Source organism: Chelonoidis abingdonii, chromosome 4 (genome assembly GCF_003597395.2).
Source record: "Chelonoidis abingdonii isolate Lonesome George chromosome 4, CheloAbing_2.0, whole genome shotgun sequence".
Taxonomy (NCBI): Eukaryota; Metazoa; Chordata; order Testudines; family Testudinidae; genus Chelonoidis; species Chelonoidis abingdonii.
Window position 1 is genome coordinate 156,408,619 of NC_133772.1, and position 24,402 is coordinate 156,433,020.

At 44.1% G+C, this 24,402-nt stretch overlaps 1 protein-coding gene and 1 long non-coding RNA gene across 2 annotated transcripts; both read right to left on the reverse strand.

Annotated features, from left to right (window-relative positions):
* Nucleotides 1-1,878: 1,878 nt before the first annotated feature.
* On the reverse strand, nucleotides 1,879-7,407 carry LOC142046801 (uncharacterized). The gene is made up of 3 exons (XR_012655858.1): nucleotides 6,751-7,407; nucleotides 5,764-6,024; nucleotides 1,879-2,191 (listed from the first exon to the last, which is right to left on the reverse strand). It is a non-coding gene; the product is annotated as an uncharacterized LOC142046801 (long non-coding RNA).
* A 12,182-nt stretch (nucleotides 7,408-19,589) lies between these two features.
* On the reverse strand, nucleotides 19,590-23,206 carry ARF6 (ARF GTPase 6). The gene has a single exon (XM_032786149.1). The coding sequence runs from the start codon at nucleotides 23,157-23,159 to the stop codon at nucleotides 22,632-22,634; it is 528 nt and encodes a 175-aa protein (XP_032642040.1). The 5' UTR covers nucleotides 23,160-23,206; the 3' UTR covers nucleotides 19,590-22,631.
* Between the last annotated feature and the right edge of the window lie 1,196 nt (nucleotides 23,207-24,402).

Consider the following 24,402-nt stretch of genomic DNA (forward strand, 5'->3'; position numbering starts at 1 on the left):
TTCCACCAGTACAGGACATGTTGGAAGCAATATCATAATAATAATAAGAAGAAGAAAAGCTCTTGTCCTCATTCTAGAACTCACTGGGTGCTCATTTCAATTTGTCAGAACTCTTCAAACAGTGCCATGGTATCAAGAGTAGAGTATTTGCCCTTTGTAAAAGCTATAACAATCACTTTAAAAAGTCATGGTGCAGAACAGAAAGCCAGAACTTTTATTTTTTAACTTTGAATCATTGATATCAGCCAAATATGCAGCACAAGTCAAGCATTTTCATTTGTATTTTCTAGATGGACATGGTGGATACAGCTAGACTTCTCACCACTAGGTTAGTTTTAAAAGAAGTGTTAGATACAGGGAAGGACTGCAGGTGACCCTGTAAAAACATGCCTTTGTGAACATCACATTCCCCCAAAGGCTGTATTTAAGCACTACAGGTTTTTGGAGGGAATACTTCCACAGTTTTGGTAACAGTGGTACAGTACCATTAACATTAGATTTTGTATCCTGGACCATACCTGATACAGAGGTATCAGACAGCCACAGAATTTCACAGGGCAGTTAAGTTAAGTTACTTTAAAGACGAGAATAGCACTTTGTGCAGGAACTTCATACCCCAAGCTCGGCAGATGAACATGTGGCTAGCACAAGTTTGGGAAGCAGACCTTAACAAGAAGGCCCTGCTCTAGCTGATGCTGATATTTAAACCCTACATCTGAACAAACTGCAAAAGTTGTTTTTTATAGCAGTCTTAGTTCATACCACCTTGTACAGACTATTCTGAATCCGTAATTTTGCTGAGTTTATAGTTTAAACACACAACAGGCTTAATCCAGTCTGTAAGCACATACATCTATTGACTTCAGTGGCAGATACACATCTATCTGCAGGCAAAACTGTGCTTTACAGGCAAGTCAAAGTTGCTGAGAAACTCAGCTTGGGTATTCAGAATTCTAACACTAATATCAATTTCTGTAACAGACTATAAAAAGTTAGCCTTAAAGTGGTTTGCAGTTTTCACTTATTACACGTAAGAATAAAAGACCAATTGTTTTGTGGTCTTGACATTCTCATTTTATTACTGATAAGTACTAATGGGTTCATTGGTATGAAATGAATGTGAACATTTAAAAAAAAAAAAGTGTGATTCAGTGCTGAAAAGTGACTAAAAATGGCTCACCCCCTCCCCCCAGTGATTTTCAAATCAAACGCTCTCAGTTTAAGAGTAAACATGGTTGCTTGAACAGCCAGTCCTGCAAACTTATCTGAGTAAGATTCCAGGTTATCACCAAACACAAAAATTATGCAGCCCAAGCTCTGACCTCAGCCATGACCTGGCAAACCCATGGGGCAGGAAGACTTACACTTGTGTTCCAAATTGCACCCTTCCCTACACCATGAACACTGATGCCCCGTTTGACACTGAGCAATATTTACCTCCCTCTCATGGAGCAGCATTAACTCTCTGCAGGCCCACCAGGATCAGAATCTTATCACTAAAGGGAGCAGATCTGATTGAGAACACCCAGGTAATGGAGCTGTTGAGAAAAACCGGTGCCATCTTTGCAGTCACGTTTCAGACTTTAATTTCGTTTCAAACCATGGCGTTTAGTATCTGGTGTCCCTCAGAATAGGAGCTGCTGATTGCACAGGCCTGATGAAAACTGACATGATTCCCAGTTTTATCACTGAGTTCAGAGCTAGGGGCTGCTAGTATATGCATCTAAGAACACCAGAGACAATGACAGCTCTCAGACAACAACTTCTTGGCTGGAAAAAGAAACATCAAATATCAGCGTTGAAAGGGACCTCAAGAGGTATCTAGTCCGCCTCCCTGCTCAAAGCAGGACCAATCCCCCTACAGATTTTTGCCCCAGATCCCTAAACGGCCCTCTCAAGGATTGAACACACAACCCTGGGTTTAGCAGGCCAATCCTCAAACCACTGAGCTATCCCTCCTCACTGAAGAAAGAAGGGCAAGAGATCTTTATAAAGCCCTGTTGAATCAGGCAAGCTCAGCTGAAACTGTCTCAGATTTTCTCCCTCTCACATGCAAAAGTAAACTATACAGGCTCTTATGCTGCAAGCATTACCTGCCATTGGTCTGCTGTGTGATGCTGGGCAAGTCCACCTCTGGCCTCAGCTTTCTCATCTGTAGCGTGGAAAGAAGGATGCTTGCTTTGTAAGGCACCTGGGGATTTATGGATGAGAAGAGCTAAGTATTTATTTTAAGAACACCAGCGGAGTCCAATCTACCCAGGGAGCTGCTGAGATCACCACTTGAACAATTCCGCCCCTTAGTAATAGCTTAGCTAAAATCCACAAACTTTCCCTACACAAAAACAAGTTTAGCAAGAATGATTCTACCCACCTACACACACACACTCCCTTTCCTTTATCTATCCAGTTAGAGCAGGAAAGAATGTGTTAATATTCCTTATTGGACAGTTAAAGGGCTTTATTCTTTAAAAACATACCTAATTATTTCAACTTTCAAGAGGCCATTGAAAGAGTGAAAAGCTCCCTCCCTGACCTTGATTTTAACCCTTTTACTCCTCACATTACACTCCCTGTTGAGAGAACCAGCTTCTGAGTTCTCTCTCTACAGAGTTTCTGTAATGCTGTTAGAATCCACACCAATTTATGCCTGAAATCTACTTCTCCTTATTATTTCTAGCCTGGATAAGCCTCAGTCCTCCTCCCATCCTACCCTTCTGTGTCCATAGTTAGATGCAATTTACAGTGTTTCTACATTTTAGACACTTATAATCCATTTTTCCAGTAAAAGCAATAAGCAGAAAATGTAAGCCATCTTGGAAAAATTAAGTGTTCCAAACTGCTGTGATTTAACCAGTTTATTGAACTATACTAAGATGTACCAGGATGTGCATTATTTTATGCTTAGTGCACTCTTCAGATTTTAAGGCATTCTGCATTTGAGCTCATGTCTTAGCACACCCCCCAACACCTGCACCAGTCCTCAAGTAAAGTGTGCCTTATTTTGGCTTATTGGTTAAGTGTATTTCTACAATACAAACACTTCCATAATAGCTGAGAGATCTCACAGCAACCTTCTTACAATGCCGTTATGCGAAATTCCACTATAAACCCCCACTCTTTCCCTTTGGTTTGTGATTTCTCTGCCAGGACATCTGTAGCCTCAGTTGTACAAAATCCATCATAGCAAGAGTTCTAATTCAGTTCTAAGGGGAGAGGTTTACAGGAAAAGACTTTGTGTTTTCCCAATACTAATTTAAAACTCATTTAAGATATAGGAAAACATCCAAATAGTTACCATTGCTTCCTTAGCTCACCATATACACTAACAGAGCATAGTGATTTATGGGAAATCTCATGTCAGTAGATTATCTTACGTCTCCTATTAATTGATTAGAAATTTTTCTTTTTTTAAAAGCTTCAATAGCCTTTTGCAAGGTTGCAGAGAAGGAAAACTATATAGTTGTAAATAGAGTGCTCGGCTATATGTACCCTATAGCCTATGTGAGCAAAATTTTTTCGCTCAGTGTAAATATTCCACCCCCCTGAGCGATATAAGTTACACTGACATAGGCGCCTGTAGTGTGCACAGTGCTATGTCTCCGGGAGAGCTTCTCCTGCCTACCTAACTTATGCTGCTTGTGGAGATTGGGTTTCTTATGCCAACAGGAGAGCTCTCCTCTGTCGGCATAGAGCGTTTTCACCAGATGTGCTGCAGCAACACAACTATACCAGTACAGCCGCGCTCACTGCAGTGCTGTACCTAGAGACGTGCCCTAAATCACATTAATGGAGATGTAGAATATTCTTACGTGCCTGAGAAATCTGAGTGCAGACTTCCCTATTTCTCTGCCAAAGGGAGTGAATCAGAAGTACCCTAAATAGATAGAGGAAAGAACTATTCCAGTCTAAATCTCTCTTTTTTCCATTTGTTTTTAGTTTGTGTGATTTCTCTGCCAGAACATCTGAAGCTTCAATTGCTCAGGATCTTAGGGAGGAAACAAAGTATGATGTTAATTATTTTTTTTCCATTAGTAGCCATGTACTCCCCACCCCTCTGGAATCTTACAAGTTCATAATCAGCAAAACTTTTGCTTGATGAGTCAGGCCTGCAACTATGTACCCTTTTCTTGCTTATGTGGCATTAGGTTTCCAACTTAGCATTTTAGCGATCTCTTTTGTATCCTCAGAAGAATTGCCCACTTAGACAGGAGCAAGAGAACAGAGCATGGTAACAATGGAAGTGAGGCTCTTGAGTCAGGAAGTTAAAAGAAGTTCTCCCGTTCCGGAAGGCAGTAATTGTATCACAATAAGAACAACTGCACCAGCTACTGAAGTATTTCTCCTGCTCTGAAATGCAAAAGAAACAAGACTTCATAAGAAAGAACATATTTAATTGAAGATAGACCAAGTTCGGACTCGGCTGCTCTTCATACCAATATCAAGACTGGAATTTAACTTATTCCAAACACCTTCCATTACTGTATCTCTACACACATACTTTGGACACGTAACCAAAGCCGAAGAGATAAGATGACTTCACTGGTGAAATGGGGCATGGAGAAAGCAGAAAAATTTCACATCAACAAACTTGGTAGTCAACTTCAGGCTGCCCAAAGGGAGGGGCAAGTGGGGCAATTTGCCCCAGGCCCCGGGGCCCATAGGGGGCCTCAAGAGAGTTTTTAGGGGCCCCTGGAGCGGGGTCCTTCACTCGCTCCGGGGGCCCCAGAAAACTCTCACGGGGCCTGGGCCCCCACAGCTTCTTCTTCTCCCACTCTTTGCCAGTGGGGGGTCCTTCCACTCCGGGGCAGAAGGACCCCCCACCGCCGAATTACCACTGAAGACCCGGCTGCACTTTGGTGGCAGGTGCCGCTTCAACAATAATTCGGCAGCGGGGGGCCCCCCGCCACGGGTCTTCGGGGCACTTTGGCGTCGGGTCCCAGAGCATAAGGACCCCCCGCCTCTGACTTACCACCGAAGCAGGGGCCCCCCACCGCCGAAGACCCCAGGCTCCCAGAATCTTCTGAGCAGCCCTGGTCAACTGTCAAAAGACCACCAACAGTTTTCAAGGAAAAATTGAACTAAAGATAACTTTTGCCTGAGAAACTGTGAAATTAAACAAAATCAAGGTAAGTGTACATATGCCAGAAGAGTTAGGACAAAAACGCAAAGGGATAATGTTACATTTGAGCAAGATCTCCACCCCCCGCCCCCCATTACCCCTTCAAATCTGCAACACAAAGGAATTCTCCCTGAAGAATGATCATAAGGCAGGATTGATAGATGTCTCTTTTGCTAGAATTTCAGACCTCACTTACTCACTCCCTCTATCTTCTGTTAATACAAGGGAAAAGCTATTGTTAGAACACCAAACCTGGAACCAATCAGGGATGTACCATCCCTTTCTACACAGCCATTCATTGTAAACTTTATTAGTATAAAGTATAAAATGCAATCTTATTTGCTTCAACTATTGCAGCACAATGAGCAGATATGGCTTAGCTGTCAGGAGCCATCTTTTTCCTGCAGGAGTTAAAGCTAGCTCAGACTCTCTTATGTCATTCAGCTCGTTTTTCCCCAAGAAAACAAATATAGGGAAAGACGACAAGCACATCTGCAGCTCTGTTGCCAATTTTTAAGTAATAGTAGGAGTTTCATTGCTTGTGGGAAGTTCTGGGCTAGCAGCATTGAAGACTAAGGCCTTGTCTACACTACAGAGTTTTGTCAACCCAAGTTACGTCACCAATCAAATATCAGTATAATTACATGGTTTGTGCATGTTCACAACGTTCCTTCTGTCAGCAGAGCATGTCCATAGTTGGTGCTCTAACATTGGCAGAGAGAGAAGCGCACTGTCCCACCTCTCAGTTTTAGAATTCTCTTTTAAAGTCTCTTTTCACACCTTGCATTCTTGTTTTTCGGCCTCTGAGGATTGGAGCACCTCTCAAAACACATCCTCCTTGGTCAGTTCCTTATATGGTGGAGGCACTCCGCCAGCGTGTAGGGGGTTCCCCCTGAAGGCCACATCTGCAGAAACACAAGAAACAAAGAGAAGCATGATGATACGCAGCATCAAATCATAATAAAATGCACACTTTTTTAAAATACAGATCAGTTTCTCACTGTCCCTTGGCAAGAACACAGCTCCGTGAATGCCCTAAACATGGTGAGTTCAGCCCAGGGCCAGGGAAGAAAGGGGAGGGAGCACTCAAGATGGGGACTAAGGATCTTTATGGTTTTTTTAAGGGGATCACTGCAGGTGATCCGGGACAATATTTTAAATTCTACCACCATTTTCCACAGGCAGGGATCATTAAAGCCAATATCTCACTCTTAAGGGTAAGCAAGGAGGCAAGGGTGCATCTCCTGTATGCATGTGGATTCAGACTGGGTCCCTATGTCGCTCGCTCATGCACCAGATTGGTCACTGCACAAATGATTGCTGATTGGTGCAGGAAAGTTTCCTACAACGGGGAAAAGGAACAAAGCAGCTCTGCCAAGGAACCTTCGGTAGAGGAATGGCAGGTACCTGCAGGAAGTTTTCCTAGAGATCTTTCTGGAGGAGTCCCATGAAATCACGGTGCACATTAACACAGTTCCACTGCACTGCTTAGCTACACAGGGGAATGTGAAGCACATGCAAACACAGCTAGTCTTGTACATTTCTATCCCTTCACTCACTTCTAGAATACACAAAGCAAAGGACAGCTCTACCTCATAACTGAGTATCATCAACTCAAAAAGATCACTTACCACAGCTCTCCTCTCCTGCATCATGCACGCCAGAGACGGAATGCTGGGACTGGCTAGACCCATCCAGAGTGGAAAAGACTTCCTGGCTCTCTGCACCACCAGATGACCCTGCTGTGTGCATCACAACATCCTCCTACTCAACCTCCTCATCCATGACTTTGTCCTCGGGGTTGAGTCCGCTCTGCACCATCACCAGCCCCGCCAAAGTATCCTGGCAGTGGGAGCAGGGTCGCTGCTGAGGATGGCTTCCAGCTCCTTATAGAAGCAGCATCTCTTTGGCACAGCACCAGAGTGACGGTTTGACTCCGTTGCCTTCTGGTACACCTGCCTCAGCTCCTTCATCTTCACATGGCACTGCTGTGTGTCCCGTTAGTAGCCCTTCTCCAACATGCCACGAGAAATCTGACCATACGTATCAGTGTCCCTATGGCTGAAGTGGAGCTGGGTCTGTGCAGCCTCCTCTCCCCACACTGCCAGCAGATCCAATAACTCAGGGAGATCATTTACTGCATGGAGCCATCCTGGTCAGCTGGGAAGATGCGATGTGAGCCGTCCATGCAGAGCAAAGAGGAAGTGGAATTTTAAAAATTCCCTAGCCTTTAAATGGGAGGGTTGGGGGGACTGATATCTGTGTACCTGGATGCAGGGCAATGGAGTTCAGACTACTGACCAGAGCAGTCAGGATGGGCATTGTGGGACACCTCCTGGAGGCTATTTACAGCAACATAACCAAATGCAGTGTCTATACTGACACTTTTGTTGATATAACTTTGCCACAAAAATCTCTACGCCTCTCGTCAAGGTGGCTTTAATTTGTCGGCAAAGCAGGAGAGTTTTGTTGGTGGCAGGAGCACAGCGGTGCGTGCACCTCCACTGTTTTGTCAATGAAAGCTGACTTCTGATGACAAAACTCGAGTGTAGACAAGGCCCAAGTCAGACAAAAGGTGTGGCAGCAGTTCCGGCTTCCCCTCACAGTGCTCCAACTGCACATGAGGAAGGATCGTAATGTCTATGTTCACTCAGTCCCCAGTTCCTCAGACTCCCAGATAGGCTCTTAGTTCCAACTGTGGTCATGAGGTCTGTAATGTGGATGCTTGTGCACTAGGAACTGGACTGAACTCATTTCATACGCACCCCACTAACCAGCTGGCTGATCATGTCTGGTCATTAGTGGCCTGGCTGGATTTAAAGTGGTGCCTTCACATGAAAAGTTCTGAACCAATCGTCGGAGCCGCTTAGGCCTAATTTGGTTTCGTTAAATTACGTCACATTCTACCATAGTGCTCCATCATCCTGACGAATCTACAATTTGCGTTGTCCACAGATTTCACTACTTCATTTCACTCTCTCTTTCAGATCATTATGTAATTTAATACCACATTTCCTAGTACTGATCCAAAGGCAATTTGAGACAGCATGCTAAGCCCTGGCCAATCAGAATTTGCAAGTGTGCAGAACTGTTGTGCACCAACACTGCATATAACTTCACACAGGAAAAAACTGAGAACTAGCACATGTTCAGTTTTCCACATAAGGACCCTTGATAGGAGATATTAGCTGGTTTAATGTTTCGTCCTTCTATAACGTGCTTTTAAAAAAAAAAAAATCAGCTTATTGAATGCCCCCTCCTGCCCCGGTTAGCTGGCGCATCCAATGCACCACCTTATTTACTTCATTTTTTTCAAAACTTAAGTCACATATAAGAAGACTGATGTACAGTGCACAGACACCTCAATTTAGATACCATGACTCCTTCATGAAGTTACTGATGTAAGGAAGTACAGCTTGGGGGAATTTCTCTAAGCCAGTACCGATTACACACACATACAGCCCATTGCATTACATAAAATTGTTTGTTTTGATAGTTATAGAAGAACAAGAAATGTTTTCTAAATAAATGAGGCACACAGTACACTGGATGGGCCTCATTTCAGGTACGCCTCATGTGGTTGCAGGAATAATTTTCCTTCTACAAATAGATGTAGAATAGGGGTTCTCAGACTTTGGTACTGGTGACCCCTTTCACACAACAAGCCTCTCAATGCGACTCCCCCCCTTATAAATTAAAAACACTTTTTTATATATTTAACACCATTATAATGCTGGAGGCAAAGCAGGGTTTGGAGTGGAGGCTGAAAGCTCGTGACTCCCCATGTAATAACCTCGCGACCCCCTGAGGGGTCCTGATCCCCAGTTTGAGAACCCCTGATGTAGAACTTATAATTCCATGTGATTAAAATTATGGTTTTCCCCCAAACAGGGAACAGACACTTATCCGTACAACCAGCTCCACCCTAAATAACAAAAAATGGTGGATTACAGTCAGGAGACTAAACATTGTCAAAGCTTCTCATTAAAATTTTTTAAGGTGTTCATGTTTTAGTTACCCCACTACAATAGGGACCCAGGCAGCCCAGCTGCTGTAAGTGGGGGAGGGAAAAATCACACCTCTTTTCAACCTACTATTCTTTGAGGGAGACAAGTCCACTCAAAATGCTGCTGGTAAAATCATTGTCCTGGGTCATGGCTCTGGCCATGCCAAATCCCTCAAACCCTGCATGGGCTTCCCCTCTATCACACAAACTCTTATTCAAGCTTTCAAGGCCCTCCAAGCTATTTCTCCTCCTGTCTCATAATGAAGTTGACATCCATCTTCTCTCCAGTGTGGTCAACCTCTCCCAGACTATGTTCTCCCATGTGGTTGCTTGTGCTGGGCGAGTGGGAGTAGTTTCTCCCTGCTCACACAGGCTCTTGCACACACATGCTGGGGATTGTGCCAGGGCCAAAGAAGCTTGCAGCCTGTGAATGATCATGGGAGGGTCCCAAGGGCAGGGGCCCAGCTTGGCTGCCTGAGTCCTGCTGGAGTTGTCCACCCAGAGCAGATCCCAGCCAGAGGATGTTTGCAGGCTGGGTACAAACAAGGCACCCAAGCTGGGATGGCCTCCCGGACCCCAGGCAGCCACAGAAATTCAGTTTCTTAGAAAGAGGAGGATGTGCATAGGATGTGACCCTCCAAAAGGGGGTGCAACAAAAAAGATTGGAAACCTTCACTTTATAGTTATTTTAGTTCCTAAAAGTGACCATTATGGGGGAGGGAAGAATCTTCTTAGGTTGTTTAACCACACATTCTTTTAAAGCAATGTATGCCGGTCATTGAGACATGACCTTTGTTTGACAGACCATTGTTTGATCCAGTACTCCCACTCCACCCCTTCTTCTGAAAGGCAGAGGAACCCAGTGACAAGCTGTCAGCACACCAACTGAACCTTTAATAAGTGGGTTAGTACCTCTGGTTTTCTGAGGGCTTTATAACCAGCTTTTTGTTTTTTAAAAAGGGCTGTTGCTCATCTAATGTTTGTATTATGGGAGCACCTGGGCGCTCCAGTCATGGAGCAAGGCCTCATTGCACTAGGTGGTGTACAAAGCACAGAACAGAGAGAGAGCCTCTGCCCAAAAGGGCTTGCACTCTACCTAGAAGATAAAAGACAACAGGGTGGGAGACATAAGGAAACAAGGAGATATTTTGTCATTAAGGTTGCAGCCTTGGTGAATAACTCAGCCTAAGGGTACGTCTACACTTTGAGCTGGGGGTGCAATTCCCAGCTCAAGGCAATGCTAACTCTAATTGAGGTAGCATGCTATAAACAGAGTGCAGCTTCGGCAGCGAGGGGCAGGCCACTTTCAATATATACCCATCGGAGATGCTAGGCAGGTACTCAAGGTGGCTAACTCGTCCCACGTTATGCTAGCTCAGGCAGAGTTGAAGAGACATACCTGCAGTAAGTTCAGATTTATACACACAGCTCAAAATGGAGACATGCCCCTGAGGCCCAGAGATTGCAAGACCATTAAGTACTAACCCTTGGACCAAGAGCAAAATGACACCTGTACAGTGGTCCCAAGACCATTTTGCATACAGTCCATTCCCATCAGCTCAGGAGAATAAGACCCCAAAACCTGAGATTTAAAACCTTCACTCAAGGCCACCAACCCAGCTCAAGGACTGTTTGAATGTTCTCACTGATTCAAAACAACATAACAACTGAAAAATCATTCTATATATTAAGCAAAGAAGTTGTCACTAAGGCATTAGAAAAATAGAATTCAGGTGTGTGGTTGGTGGGTCTGATCACCATATTTGGAGTCATGAAGGATTTTCCCCACCAATTCAGATTGGCAGAGATCCTGGCGGGGGCCAGAGGGTTGCTTTCCTCTGTGGCATGGGGCACAAATCACTTGCGGGTTTAAACTAAGTAAATGGCGGATTCTCTGTAACTTGAAGTCTTAAAAATCATGGTTTGAGGACTTCAGTAACTCAACCAGAGGTACAGTAGAACCTCAGAGTTATGAACACCAGAGTTATGAACTGACCAGTCAACCAGAAGTACACAATCAGGCATCAGCAGAGAGGAAAAAAGAGCAAATACAGTACAGTACTCTGTTAAACAAGCCACTAAAAAAAATAAAGGGAAAGCAGCATTTTCCTTCTGCATACTAAAGTTTCAAAGCTGTATTAAGTCAATGTTCAGTTGTAAATTTTTAGAACCACCACCAGAATGTTGTGTTCAATTACAAATAACCTCCATTCCCAAGGTGTTCGTAACTCTGAGGTTCTGCTGTAATGGATCTATTACAAGGGTGGGTGGGTGAGGTTCTGTGGCCTTTATTGTGCAAGAGATCAGCCTAGATGATCAGGATGGTCCTGTCTGTCCTTAGAGTCTATGAATCACAAGTATGGCCAAAACTGCAGATGGTTCTATAATGCAAGCGCATTAGTAGTTTATAGAACACTTTAATACTTAGTCCTTTAAGTGCTTAGATGCAGACAATCCCCAATTCCATTTTTCGTTTGAGAAGGCTGACCAGACTTCACCAACCAGGAGTGGCAAAATTGCCCCTTTCCTGGCAGTGGGAGATTGAACCACCAAGTTCTGAAAAAACGAAGCTTTAATTAAAAAAAAATTCCTAACCCTTGTTGATACCAAAGTCTTCCAAATGCTCAGAGATGCAGCACTGTTTTTCTAAGGCCAGGTCTACACTACATTTTGTGAGCATAACTATATCAGTTGTGTGTGGTTTTTTTGGTTTTGTTTTACACCCCATGCACCCTGCAAACAAAGCAATGCCAGCAAAACCTCCAGTACAGATGCAGGAATCACAGCAGAAGAACACTACACCAGCAAAGCATTTGTAGTGTAGACCAGGCTTGAGTCTGTGGACAGTTCTAACGTTGCTCAAAACTTCCTTCTGCTGCTTGAGAAAGCTAAGAAGACTGACTCAGCTTCACTGCTGCTACTCGGTACCCTATGACCACTAAAATTGATTACAATGTATCAGGTTCCTTCTGCTGCAGCTGCTAAGCAAAGCTATGAACAGCAGACAAGGCAGGTTCTAAAGGCTATTTACCAGAGAAAATTATACAAAAAACCTAAGTCTGCAGGAGGGCAGAACAGCGGGCATTCTGCTGGCCCTCCCCATGAATTAGCTAGGAAAAGAGACCCCTCCGAACAATCAGGAGGCTTGAGGATAAGTAGTAGGTGAATAGAAAAAACTGTCTCCGCTAGCAGAAGGTTGGTAAAATGAACCTCAGAGCAAGGTCCAAGCACAGAACCCTTGGCAGGGATCCAAGCATCCCTCACCTTCATCCAGCAGCTTTTATATCTGCCTTTGACAAGTCTGGTTAGTCCTCAGGCTAGCAGGTGAATTTTTGCAAGCCCTGGGTATTGCAAAGAAAACGAAGAATTCACAATACAGTTGACAAAGGCTGTCCCCAACTCTTTTTAATGAGGTAATTTTATTTGTATTATAAATACAGTGCTGAAAATAAGGCAGATAACTGTTTGTCCCTCCTAGCTAGATTAAGAAAAAAAAGTTGTCCCAGTGTTTGACAAACTCGTGAGATGAGGAAAAACAGCCAATCCAAGTCTATTCCCTATATCTGAACCTTCCATGTCATCAGACTTTGTTTTGATGGGGGAGCTCAACCAGAACCGAGTCATTTAGTCTAATCTTGTAAGTTCGCAAGCAAACGTTTCCTCTTAGAGGGTATAATAGCATACACTACTGGGCTCACATTGGATTCAATTACTGCTAAGACAACTGATTGAAAATCATCCCTATATGACGGGGAAAAAAGCCTCCACAAGAGCTGAGGCAGTTCCAAACTAATCCAACCCCTGTGGGGAGAGGGCATTATGACTGATGTTGAACTAACACTGTAGGAACATATTGCAGTACACCTATAGGTGGTAACTGAAAAGTTGAAGCAGCCATAGAGTTAATGGCTGCGTTCTAGAATAATATTCCCAGTTTCCAAGAGAAGTGGGAAAGGAAGTTCCTCAGGGTAAAATAGCAAAAATACTAAGTACAATGGCTGAGTAACCCCACATTCCTTACACTGTGAAGTGTCAGATCTGCTTCTGAGGAACCCAGACCAACAAGCAAATGTTATTTTCAAGTTTAGAAGCTGTCAACACTATAAACAGTTTCAATTACACCTTGCAGTGTTACCCAACAACACTGCAAACCAATAAGTTATATAATACGAGTTCCACCCTATTATTTGCCTCTTATTGCATTCATGTAAACATGGTGTCTGGAATGTTTTTGCTTGTATTCTGAACATTGATAGTCACAGTGCTCACGCTGATTTCCCTCTAATAGCTGGTAATACCAGGATAGGTTTCATATAGACTAATCTCAGCACAAGCCCCCTCTCGCCCCCCTCCCCAGGACATGCATGAACCTTCATTTAAACACCTGTAAAAGTATCAAAGCTTCGTACTATACATGAGTAGGATGTTATTACAGCTCAAAAACAGACCAGATTTTTAGATATCAAAAGATAAAGGTCTTAATGGACAACAGCATAGAAATAATATTGTTCCTTTCCTATGGAAGAATTCAAGCTAAACATCCTGAAGCCGTTATCCACAACACTACGGCCTTTCTAGAAATGAGAAAGTAACACTACATTTCACACACTCTCACTTACTTCCTAGTCTTGTTTTTACTAGAGGGGGCAATGCAAGAGATATCCACCCTACTCTCAAGTTACCTTCATACCTTATGAACTCTGAAGTGTTGCAATATTCAGCTAGCTATCCTGAAGTGAAACGCACCTCTATGAAAACATGATTAACCACACAAGCATAATTGCCTGTATCACAAGTAATATGGCACAACAGCCACATTTTCCAGATCTGCTTTTTTCCTGGTCATTGACAATACTGTACATGGATACTCCACTGCTCCCACTCTGCTTTAGAATTAAAGGAGGATTTTGGGGGGGGGGGGGTTAGGTGTGTCTATACAAAATTTTCACTCCTTTTGCTGTCATTTCCATTACCAATTTAATTGTAGGACTCATCTCTAAACCTAGAAATAACGTGGTGTGATTCAGCATTTGTTTTTTTTGGTAAACGAAATATTTCTATAGAAATATTTCCACTATTAACAATGCAGCTACTACTATTTTGAAGAAATGACATCCCCTGAGTTTTGCCCAAGTACTGTGTCTACAACCAATTTTGGTTCAGTTAGTGCAGCTCTAGGAGTTACACTGGTCCTGTCTTGGGTGCAGCAGGGGACTGGACAAGAAGACCTCTCAAGGTCCCTTCCAGTCCTACGATTCTATGATTACAGAAGATAGACATACTTAAAATATGACCTGCAAAGGGAGAACATTTTGCATGTGTGTTTTCTTTTTTTGTTTGTTTTATGATTACACAACAGGCCTGAGATGAATTAAGAAGTTGCTTTTTAAAAGTTAGGAAACCAGGTTGTGTATGTTTGATCAGCATTTCTCAACCTTTTTGATTCCAGGGACCAGTTTGCTGCCTTCCTAAATAGTGTCAGAGATCTCAGGGACCAGTGCCGGTCCATGGACTGGTCGTTGAGAACACTGCCTTAAGCAATTCCGTAAAGATCTGGAGCACTTACCGGATGACATCAGAAGTGAAACCTTATTGAAAAGGAAAGCAATTTTTATTCAGACTATTTTAAAAGCTGTGTTATTTGTATGTTTAACTTGAGACAGAAACAGAAGGAAGCTTTTAAGATTCAAATACTTCCCTTAAATAAAGATCTAAATTAACAAAAACGTGCCTACGTATGAGACCACTTTTGATGTCTCTGAACACACACCAAAAGACTTCCTGCTTTTTTGTTAACAAAGCCACAAAAAAGGCAGCTGGGAACCCCATGTAGAAGCACGGCATCGTAGATTTGATTACATGCTCTGAGGAGGAGAGAGGTAGTTCCATAAATGGGCAAGGAAGAATGGTACCATTTGTTCCAATGCTACCAGTGAAGTGAAACCATTTTTCTATTAGAATACCTACAGCAGGCCTGCACATCTCGTAAAGCAGCAGGGACCATGCTACTCCAAAGAAAACAGCTGAGGGCTGAAACCCCACAAAACATATACACCCCAGCGCCACAGCCCCCCCCAATGCTGCCCGTCCCATGGAAACAAACCCTCCTTCCCCAGCGCCGCCCAGGCGAAACAGCGGTATTGAACCTTGGTAATATGTTATAGTGGGCCCCTAAAGTAGTATAATTAAGGTAAAAGAAAAATGTCTTTTTGCTAGAAGTAGAATAAGATCTTCCCCCCACTTTGTAATCAATTGCCGTTGAATGAATGAGCTGTGACTGAGGAAGGCAGCACCTCCAGACAGCTGCAACCCTTGGAGAGGGGATGGGAGCCAGACCAAGGACAACGCAACTTGTCAAGTGGGCTGACTAGAGAAGAGCAGACATACTGACGGCCTTGAGGGTTAGAAGCAAGCACCTTCCTTTGGGAACACCTTCTTTTCAGCCTTGGGACAACCCCCAGCACAAAGAAAAGCAGCAAAAAGGACCAATTTTTATGAGACCAAGATCAGTAGAACAGGTCAGTCACCAACTCACCGCTCGCCTCCTCACCCCCTCCCAAGTATAAAGCCCCACCACCACTGCCTGCCCGCTCAGCTCGTCATCCCCCCGGCTCACCTACTCACCCCCTGCTCACCTCCCCCCTGCCGCTGCCAGCTCACCTGCCCCCCCTCCACAGTCTGCCTGCTCCTCAGTTCCCACCCCCAGCTCACCTACTCACACACACCCCCACCGCTGCCGCCAGCTCACCGGCCTGCCCGCCGGTCTCTTATCTTCTGCCGCTGGCTCACCCTCACTCTCCAGCCTGCCCCTGGCCTNCGCCTGCCCCTGGCCTCTTCCCCCCCCCACCCACCCACCCACCGGCCGGCCAACCAACCAACCAGCCAGCCATTGGCTTGCCCCACCCTGCCGCTTGCCTACTCACCTCCTACAGGCTGCACAATGAGCCCACATCAGCCACATACTGCCTGCGGGCTATATGTTGTGCAGGCCTGATCTACAGTTTGCATTTGGAGGCAATAACCCAACAGCAGAGGTAAAGGCATCCAGTTCTTATTTCCCCCTCCCCTCCGAAGTTATAGCACTATAAACATATGCAAGTTCATTATCCTTTATTTTCCTTCCATCTTTTACAAAAGTAGGTGCCATCACAGCCGTCTCGAACTTTTATGGAACTACTTCCTCCCCAGACCACATGCATTAAACCCACCATGCTGCGCTCTTGCACTGACACTGCATTTATTGACCAGCATCCCCTCACGTGGACAGACACTAAGTATCAAAAGTAGGATTACTACATTCGGGTCACCTATTTTCTCTCTTCAAAAATGCCGCTACCAAAAATTATCCCGCTTTTTATGATACTTCAAATGGTCCTCCTGACGGGGGAAGTTCGTTTAAATAATTTGCTTCACTCTTAAGTATTGAAGAACAACTACACAGTATGAAATCCTAGGTGTGTTTTTTTTTTTTTTGTTAAAGGTCAACGCGAGACTTAAGTGCTAAAATATCAGAATAGTATTCTTCCCCCACCCGTCACTGGATTTAGAATAAAATCCTAATACTTTGTACAAATAGCACTTGGGAGTTTACACTTGCCTAGGGACAGTGGAAGTTTTCCCACAAAGTACCAATATCTTCTGGGTAATAAGATTTTTCTTTTAGCCATTAAGGTTGCAAACATTACAAACCCAAACCAAGATTATACCAGTGCAATCCTGTTCCTAACAGTTCTGGTGCCTCTGCAACTGCTGAGACCTTCCCACAAACTACAAAGTTAAAGTTGACCAATCTTGTCAGTTTTGACTACATTTTTTCACAATTCTGCTGGAAAAAGTGAAACTGCCAGTCAGATATTCAATTAATATATTTTCATTTGACCAGCCCTGACAACATTACTGTTTACATAATATGTATATAGCAAGTTGATTGACCAGCAGTGTGCCATTTAAATACAGCAGAACAATACATTTTTAAAATTGATGGAAACGTGGCTTTAATTTGAGGGGCACTGCCTGCCTCTAGGGAACAAGTGTTTTTGTTTGTAGGCTTAGTCTTCATTCAGGCTAGTAGGTGGCAGGCAAGTTCTTCCAAGCCTTATCCATAACTACTAATTTTCTCCTGTGACTGGAAAAGAGATTGCTGAAGCCTTTTCTGATTCATGAAAAATAGTAATTCAAGAATGGGATTCTAATTAAGAAATTAAGCTAAAGCTGAACACACACAGTTACAGAGGTCTAACCCACAAATGGTCACCTTTATGAAGTCAACTTTTACTAACAGCTATGACATGTTGTCAGAGTTACAAGTTTATTTTTCTGAGGTTGTGTCTATGCACACTTGCTCTGGTTTAACTAAATCAGTTTTTAAAGCCACATCCCTAGCTAAGGTGGCTCAAGTTTGTGTGTAGACAAGACAAGCTAGATCCGCGTCTCTCGAATGCAACCACCATGGCCACATGTGGCCACCAAGGGCTTTTCTTGTTGACACATCCTCCTAGGCTGTAAACAGGGGTGCTGTGGGGAAGAGAAGCAGTGGCCCCTCTCCCAGGGCAAATGGGGTGGGGTTGGCCCTGCCCCCTCCAGGGAGACACATGCTGGTGGTGCAGGCAGCTGGTGAATGCCCCCACTTTCCCAAAGGCAGGTGGTCAGTCTTTGGCCACTGGGCTTCAGGTTTCATCCATGCAATAGCAGGCTCTGGTTCCAGGCGCTGGTCCCAGGGCCCCACGGACTCCCTGCCCTCCTCCCCATCCAGGGCTTAATTTGTCCCAGGGTTTGCTGGGGCTGAGTGTGTGCTGTGAAACATGATATTAACAAACATACAAATATCAGGTTTCACAGCAGCAGACTTACCAGATAGCAAGTTAAAAAAAAAAGCAACCAAAAAAGCAACAATAAAAAGACAAGAACATGCACAAACACATTATTTGTGTTTCTATTTTGTTCATGTCCACTAGAGAGACCATTGTACATTATTTGTATTACTGAGTCTGAAAAATCCCTACAATGATTAGGAAAAATAAATATGCATATATACATGTCCAAAAGTTAATTATTTTAGGAAAAATTGTCAGTGCAGCTACCAACAAGAGTTGGTGGCCGCACTCTGAGGACACCAAAAAATTTCTTGTGAGAACCCCTGAGCTAGATACTGAAGGGTAATTCTTTTTTTAAACATAGCTACCACTGTAGGACCACAGCACCACCGCCACCTGGATATACCTGAGACCTTGAAAGTTGATTTTTAGGATTAGCTTAAGGCAGTGGGACGATATTAATGTCTCCCAAGTCACCTGTCTACTCCTGATCTTTCGGCATAAATGACGAAAGGCGACCAAACAGTGTTGCCTTTTTCTTTGCTGTCTCATATCCATTTCAAGGCCAGTATCTCTTCCATCCCTTCTCAATGTCAGTTCAACCATCTTCAGGCATGTCAAGACTGTCACTCCACATCCAGACTTCCTGTTACATCACGTCTCTATCCAGGGCCGGCTCTACAGTTTTCGCCGCCCCAAGCAGCGTGCCGAATTGCCGTGGGGGGCCACTCCCTATGCCCTTAAGGCGCGTTTCTGTGGCAGCGGCAATTCAGTGGCAGCTTCTATGTTTAGCTGAAGCCGCCCCAGACAGCTAAACATAGAAGCTGCCGTCGAATTGCCGCCACCGCGGAAACACGCCTGCCACCCACGGCGGCAATTCGGCGCGCTGCTTGGGGGCAAAATAACAGGGATTGCCGCCCTAAGCACCAGCTTGGAATGCCTGGAGCCGGCCCTGTCTCTATCCTCCACTCTGAAAAATTACTTTAGCAGCTTCAATGTGTACACTGTTCTAGCCTCATCCCTACTCCCCTTCCAAACTCCTTAACTGCCTTACTGCTTAATTAGCTCCTTCATTCTCAGCCTCGGAGCTCCACACAACTTCACTCCTTTCCATCTCTAGCTGTAGCTCTTTGCATGCTTCTGTAGCTCTCGATTTCTTATAACAATTTTTCCATTTTACCCCTTAATCTAAAAAGCACCTTTCCTTCCCTCTATTCCTTCAAGGCCATTTTCTTCATGAAACTTTCCAGGACTGACCACCTCATCATCAGCACCTCTGTGCTTTCTGGCAGGTAAATTGTTCTGTGCATTATATTTGTCCAAGAGACAATGTAAGTTCCTTAGGGCACAGATCTTGTATTGAAGTATTTTACAAAGCATAATATTGTAACATTAAGTTTACTGAAATAAGAGGCTGTAATCAGAAGTGGGAGTATTTTTAAAAGAAGCTTGTCTCCTCTTTCCAACTTTTCAATTTTAATTATGTGACTTAAAGATTCTGCAAAAAGAGAAACTAATAGCATTACAATGTTTCAAGACCAGGTTAAACAGAACTTAGGCCTTTATGTAAGCAGAAGACACTACTCCAGTGTATTATATAGACCCTTTCTGTTTTTACCATATTCACATATAAGTAACATACCAGGAGAGCTGCACTGTATAATTGCTTTATTTTCTGCTTCTTAATTCTTTATCAACACTACAACCATATTTAGAACACAAAAATTCCTGTTTACTGTAGTCAGGGAGATGAAAATCTACAGACTCATTCGCTTACCAGACAAGAACAATGCCACCTCCCAAAAAAAAAAAAAAAAAAAAAAAGTACTCCAATTTACTTCATGAATTCATATGAACAGAGAAGTTCATGCACTTAAAATTCAGACTGTAAGAATTCTGATAAAAAGATTGCCACTTTAACCTGCAGGCTGCAATTACTTGCATTGTTCCCCCACCCTCCGCTTCCTTCATAAAGACATTTTGAAAATGAAGCCTTTATATTTCGTTCAGTAACAAAGGTCATTTATTTTTTAATTATCTGCCACATAAGTTTCAGTAACTTTAGAATCTTTCCCCCCAGAATAAAACATTTAAAAATTCAAGAGTATAATTAAATTTATCATTTTACCTACACAACAGAATATCTAAAGTAACAAAATTACCAAAGAAATACAAAATTATGAATTCAATTTAATGTAAAAACCTAGCGAAATTTAAACCTGCCCCAAACAGTGTTTGAAGAGAAAGAATACAGTAAACACTTTAGACTTAAAGTGAAAATCTAACTTTTCATGTTGATTGAGATATGTTTAAGAAAGTCTGAAAACTATTAATAGAGCTTCAAGTCTTCCAGTTTAGGCATTTACCTTGTGCTTGGCTTTTTTTTTTTTTTTGTTCCAGAAGAAAAAAAAAAAAAATAATGTACCCTGGTGTTTGGTTTATACGCTTTTACACTACCACACTATCTGACCAATTACCTTAAACTGAAATGAAGAAATCCTTGAATTTATAAAAACTAGAAAATGGATCAACAATTCAAGAAGGACTTGAAAGGACTTCTAAAATGAAGACTTCTAGTTTCTCCTTCAGAATTATGATTTAAAGCAACTGAACTTGCCTTGCTTTTCTAATGAACTTTTTCCTTTTACAAGTGTTTCTGAATCGTTGCTATATTTTCTAGTATCGTTCAGAATCCTCGTTGCCATTGCAACCCACATTAAAAGTGTCCCTCTTTTAGAGCCATATTCTAAAACTAAGCATTTTTCTTCAAGGGATCCTAAGCATTAAGTTTTTAGGAAATAAACTTCAATATTTTTATCTCCCCATAGATCTTTGGTAAGAGCTCCATAATACACTGTACTTAACATACAGAGTCAACACTGCAGAAATGTAGTGTAATGCCCCAATCTAATGTAAAATTTACACCCTCAAAAAAAATTTTCTTCTAGTTTTGTAGAGTTACATTCCTAGAATTCCCCAGTTGAGTTTAACTCCTTGAGGAAATCTGAAATTAATCCTTAAGGCTGAATAAAACCCAGCTGCTTTACATTTTTTGCACCCAGTATTAATACTTGATTGAAACGATACACTGATCTGAACTCTCAGTCTGGGTGAGTTTGGTTGGTTTGGTTTTGCCATAACTTGCCAGTCAGAGACATCTGAAAACTGTGTTATGGCAAGTGAGCTGCTTGCCCTTTAAAACTATATATAGAAGTTTACATTCATAGTCTCATGCTCACTCTCTACACCCCACCCTCATTACTAATTAGTCAATGGATTTAAAATCAAATGTTCAACACACTTCCTTTCATAAATTATAGTAACATTACTGAAACAGAGGGACAAAAATGTTTAGAACTACTTTCATGAGTTCGATTGCGGTCTTGCAAAAACTAAATTGTGATATAAATGGCTTCTTCAAACGCCAGTTACTCAAAATGTTAAAATGATTAATTTCTGTTAAAGGTTAGAACTGAGCTTGCTTATTCAAATGATTATGATATGGAAACAAATGAGGGGGTTTGCAGCTGATAAAGATGCATGCTTTTTGAAAATCTCATGTTTTCTGAACTTTGGAAGGAGGAAATGTCTCCAAAAGTCTCAAGATTAACAAATGCCTCTCTTACAATATAGGAAAGATGCAAGACAACTTGATTTTTGCCTAATGGTAAGTTAAAGTAAAACGAACAGTAATGCTTACACATTACTGCTACACTTTCTAGAAAGAAGAGATTCAGTGCTGTGAGGAGACTGATACATAACCAGATAAGACTGCACCTAAACATCATTAACTTTGCAATGCAAGACATAGGAACTGTGAGTAGAGTATAACTTGAAACTATTACATCATTCACATTTTATTCATTATATGGTTGCTATGTAATATGGGGAACTTATTTGCATCCCTACTCATGCATGATGTATGGTTCAGAACTTCACAGCTGACATTTCAATGCAGTTCTTACATTACCTCAGATATGCACTTTGAACATATTACAATGGTATTCTCACTATCTACCACTGTAGGCAAGGTTTTATTTACCATGTTAGTCTTAGATATGAAAAGACAGATTTAAAGTTACTATTTAGTTACAGATTAAGGGCTTCTTTTTAAAAAGAAGTCCCCAATATAAAAAGACAGACTGCAGTTTGATTTTAAGCAATAATTTTCAGTTTACTGATGAAACAGACCTAGCAACATATTCTGCATGAATGCAGAAAGAAGCAATCTACAGCAAGTGATAAAGAAAAAAAAAAAAAAAAAAAAAAATCAAAAAAAGTAGAACCAGAAAGCATACATTGAAAATGGTTACCCCTTCTCTTCCTCCCTCCACCACCACCACCAAAAAAAAAAAAAAAAGGAATCAAACCATTATAAGGGCTAAATCAAGAGAGGAAAAAAATTACTTAGCAAATCTACAGTGTGTCTTTCCCCCTTTTGCTGGAAGTCTGCCATAGAATCTAGCGCTTGTGTTCGTGTCACATTTCGAGGTTACAGCATCCTAACGCCAAGCAAGAAGAGTTAAAACAGGAATCCAGTCAGTGTGTAGAAGGAAAGGGTGGTAACTGGAGAAGATGTGATCATAATCCTATGGATGCTTGGTTTTACTTTTTCGGTAGAGAATCATTCTTCTAGGAAACCAGGCGGGCTATATTTTTTTTTAATTATCTGCAGACTAAGTAGTTATCATCATTAGGATTTATAATTGGACGTTAACCATGTCAGCCCTTCATAGAGTCCATCCCCTGTGGTAGCACAGGAGGGCTGCACGTACCAATTCCTATCCCTGATTCGGGTGAGGCCCAGTTTCTCCTGGATTTCATGGGGTTTCATAGCATCGGGCAGGTCCTGCTTGTTGGCGAAGATCAGGATGATGGCGTCCCGCATCTCCCGGTCGTTGATGATGCGGTGCAGCTCCTGGCGGGCCTCGTCGATGCGGTCGCGGTCGGCGCAATCCACCACGAAGATTAACCCCTGCGTGCCCGTGTAGTAGTGCCGCCACAGGGGGCGGATCTTGTCCTGGCCCCCGACATCCCACACGTTGAACTTGACGTTTTTGTAAGTCACCGTCTCCACGTTGAAGCCCACGGTGGGGATGGTGGTGACGGACTGGCCCAGCTTCAGTTTGTACAGGATGGTGGTTTTACCGGCCGCGTCCAGCCCCAGCATCAGGATCCGCATTTCCTTGTTGCCGAAGATCTTGGACAGCACCTTGCCCATCTCGGCGGCATCCACGGGGCCCCCTCGGGGCAGAGCAGAAGCCGGAGGCCGCTGACACACGTGCTGCGGGAGGCCGCGGTGTCCTCGCCCCGGGGAGCCGGGCGGAAGCGCTAGGCGTTCGGCCTGGGGAACACGAGACTCACCGCCCGGGAGACGGGCTACCGGGGCAGGCCCGCGGGCCTATCCCGCCCCAGCGGCCGGGGCGGGGTCCCAGCAGGGCCGGGGCCAGCCAATCCCCCGCCAAGCCCAGCAGAGCGGTCGCCAGCCCGCCTCAGGGAGACCCGGGAAGCGTCAGCTCCGGACCATCCGCCCGCCCGCGTGCAGGCCCGGCCTCCTGCCCTTCGCCGCCGGGCCCGGGGCGGCCCCGCGCCCGGCTCCTTCCTTCACTCCGAGCGGCCCAGGCGGTGGCTCCTCAGCGCATCGATGCCGGCGGAGGGCGGCGCCTCCGGCTCCTGCCTGCAAAGGGGACGGAGAGAGACGGTGACTGCCCGGCGCTGGCTGCCGCGAGCGGGCCCAGCCGCCCGGGACCTGCGGTGCCTCGCGCCGCTCCCCTCCTCGCGCGCCCAACCCAGCCACCGCCGCCGGAAAAGGTGCCGCGCGAACCCACCTTCACTTCCCCTCGGCCGGGCGCGCGCCTGCGCACAGCCCACCGGCCCGGAGGAGAGGCCTCTGAGCGACAAACCCCGCCCCTTAGGAAATGCGAACGAACCACGCATGTGCACAAACAGACCCATCCGCCCGGGGAGGAAGGGCCTCACGAAGGAGTCTCCTCCCCCATGGGCCACTGCGCATGTGCAAATCCAAACCCTTCTCTAAGGAAATCTACTTCCCCTACCGCCGTCCCACTATCACGCGTGCGCAGGGCAACTCCACCAAGCGCTTTGTTTTTTGAACAAATGCGCTTTTTGCCTGCCTCAGAGCTGCGCATGCGCAGTGATATCGCGCATGCACACACCCATTAAGAGTCTTCCTCTCACTGATGTTGCGAAAGCGCCGACATAGCACAACAGGACCATAAGGGAGAAAGCTCCGAAGAATCCCGCCTAATTTGCCCGGGACAAGATTTGCGCATGCGCTATCGTGTAAAAGCCATGGAGCCTTACTTCCGCCTGCCAACGGGTGCGCGTGCCCAATAGCATCCCCCCGCCCAGCACGTAAGGGGGATGAGCTATGTGAAAATCCCCGGGCAGGAACTGCGCATGCGGGTGGCCAAGGGGCGTGTCTTGTATAAGGAGAGGCGGCG